The sequence below is a fragment of the Arachis hypogaea genome, chromosome 10 (assembly GCF_003086295.3).
Source record: "Arachis hypogaea cultivar Tifrunner chromosome 10, arahy.Tifrunner.gnm2.J5K5, whole genome shotgun sequence".
NCBI lineage: Eukaryota > Viridiplantae > Streptophyta > Magnoliopsida > Fabales > Fabaceae > Arachis > Arachis hypogaea.
In genome coordinates this window covers 103496330-103498767 of record NC_092045.1, presented here as the reverse complement: position 1 = coordinate 103498767, position 2438 = coordinate 103496330, and the positions used below count along the sequence as shown (strand labels likewise).

The 2438-nt window shown below is 29.3% G+C and overlaps 1 protein-coding gene across 2 annotated transcripts; it reads right to left on the bottom strand.

The window, feature by feature from the left end:
* Nucleotides 1–740: 740 nt before the first annotated feature.
* Nucleotides 741–1979, bottom strand: LOC112716219 (uncharacterized). 2 transcript variants are annotated; one of them, XM_025768084.3, is made up of 2 exons: nucleotides 1270–1979; nucleotides 741–1102 (listed from the first exon to the last, which is right to left on the bottom strand). In XM_025768084.3, the coding sequence occupies exon 1, from the start codon at nucleotides 1766–1768 to the stop codon at nucleotides 1271–1273; it is 498 nt and encodes a 165-aa protein (XP_025623869.1). In that variant the 5' UTR covers nucleotides 1769–1979; the 3' UTR covers nucleotides 741–1102; nucleotide 1270. The 2 variants fall into 2 exon arrangements, with proteins under 2 accessions (XP_025623869.1, XP_025623870.1); XM_025768085.3 differs by having other exon boundaries at nucleotides 1379–1979.
* Nucleotides 1980–2438: the final 459 nt, after the last annotated feature.

The window sequence follows — 2438 nt, the reverse complement described above, 5'->3', positions numbered from 1 at the left end:
CTTATTATTCAGTCCACAATCGTGCTATTACATGTTTGACCCGTCTCTTATACGACTCTATATATTTATTTTATTGCAATAAACTAATAATATTATTTGAATTATATAATAATAAAAATATAAAATATAAAATTAATATATGAAGTGGATATCACAAAGCAAATGAGTAAAACCTAAAAATATTGAGAAAATTTTTAAAATTTTAATTACAACATAAATATTTTTGAAATTAAAAAATATATATTAATTTGTTATTCTTTTTCTGTCGAGTAATTTTTTGCGGTAGAAGTAATCTAACACATCCTTTTCATATTAGAATAGAGAAAATTAAGTAATTTTAATTTTAGCATTAAACACTTGATGAAACAGATATTATTTAATTTTAATGATCATATGTTTTTGGAGTATAAAATGCTTTATGATTATTAAAGTTAAATAACTTTATTTTATCAAGTATTTAGTGTTAAAATTAAAACAACGCAATAACGTTATTTTATTTATTTAATACTATATTTTCAATCTCAAAAACTTTTATGATATAAATAAAATTTAAAAAAAAATTCGTACAAATTAATATAAAAAGTTACTTTAGAGTTTAGAGTTTAACTTCAAAGCAAATGTTCAACGCCATTCAACAGAAAATATGAAGAAAGGGAAAAAAAACATTGACGCGTTAAATTGGAAGCTAATCCAAAATCTACCAATGATTCAATATAATCAGGGTTAAAATATGCGATGAATTAGATGCTAATTTTTTTATTATTTACATACATAATAGCATATGTAAGCATGTTTTATTATTTTGATTTGTTGCTTTCCAACATACTACAAGATTGGACTTATCACTCCATTCAAACCACACAGGCTCACAGCTCTCAATTTCACAAACTCTAGCTGGTCATGAAAGGTGACTATTTTTGCGAAGATAATGTTATAAATTGTTGTGATTAAATATATTTAATTAATTATAATCTAAAAATTTATAATATTATCTTCGCGTAAATATATCTTAAAAAAAAACTGTATGACATAGTTTAAATCGTCCTTCTACGATGGCGGCGGCGGTGGTGCTTGTCACTCACCGATCGGTGATCCAACCACACTGTTTCAAAACAAAGAAGCTTTCAGATTTTTATTGAAAAAAAAAACATATAATTCATACTATTTGTAATTTAACACATTAAAATAATTAAAAAAAAGTCAAAAACTGATGTGTATTAAGAATAAATGAATAATACAGAATATATATATTTAGAAAAAAAATGAGACCTCAAAAAAATTCAGAGGAGACTGATCGTTTAAGTAACTGTCTCTGAGGGGTGAAGAACGGAGCAGGCACGTGACTCGCACGTGGAGACCTAACAGGGATTTCACTAACCTGCTTCCCATTACTATCGTAGTAAATTACACCCGAGAAATCCAACGGCTCACACTTGTCCCCCATCAAGATCGCTTTTTGCCACACGCCACCATCTCCCCACTCCCCTCCACTCTTATTATTCTTCTTCTGAATAAACGACAGCGTTTTGCTGCTTAAGCTGCTAAGTAACTTCTTCGGCCGCGCTACCAGCGCCGCCGCCGGCGATGACTTCGGCGATGACCTCAGCACGATTTTCCAGTCGTCTACCGGCTTCGGCTCCGACTCTGCCGCCGCCTTCAGCTTCTTTGGAAGCCGGCTTGCTCGCTTCGCTAGCATGGCAAAAACCGCCGCTACGGCCACGGCGAAGTTGCGCTTGTGCGAGTCGCGAGTTGGAACCCCCACGACCATGGTGATCTATGGTTTTGTTTTTGGTTGTGTTTGGAGCTTTGGAGGTTGATGGCTATGAAGGAAATGATCAAAAGGAATTGGCGATTCGGTATTTATAGGTGACACTGACATAGAGTCTTATTTTGAGTTGACTGTCTCCATTTTTTCCTTTTTCTTGGTTTTGTATTAAACAACGTAATTAAGAATTATGAGTGCAATAAGCTACCCTGAATTGATATTTCACTCGTCTAATTAATTAAATATTTTAATTTCATCCGTTATATGGAGTAATTTTTATATCCAATTAGGTTAGTCAAGTGGTTAATATTTTTTTTAAATAAACATTGAGAGTTGAATTTTAATTTTTGCACAACAAAAAAAATATAAAGTAATTTATTAATTAACTATAAATTTTGCAATGAAATTTAGATTTATAATACAAAATGAAAGATATTGTGAAAAATAAAAAGATATAAATACTATTACTTTATGATAAAAATAAAGATATAATTATCTTCGTATGTGAAGTTAATAATTTAATTAACGCGGTTCTCTTAGAAAATCAACTCAGAATAAAAATAGATGTTTTATAAAATAAAATAAAAAATAAAAAAAATTAACTTAATTAATTTATATTATAATTATTTTTAAAATTAAATATATTAAATTATTTAATAATTTTAACTATCAA

Excerpts from the sequence above, each read along its gene's own strand:
- LOC112716219 (XM_025768084.3), bottom strand. The coding sequence starts at position 1,768 with ATGGTCGTGGGGGTTCCAACTCGCGACTCGCACAAGCGCAACTTCGCC.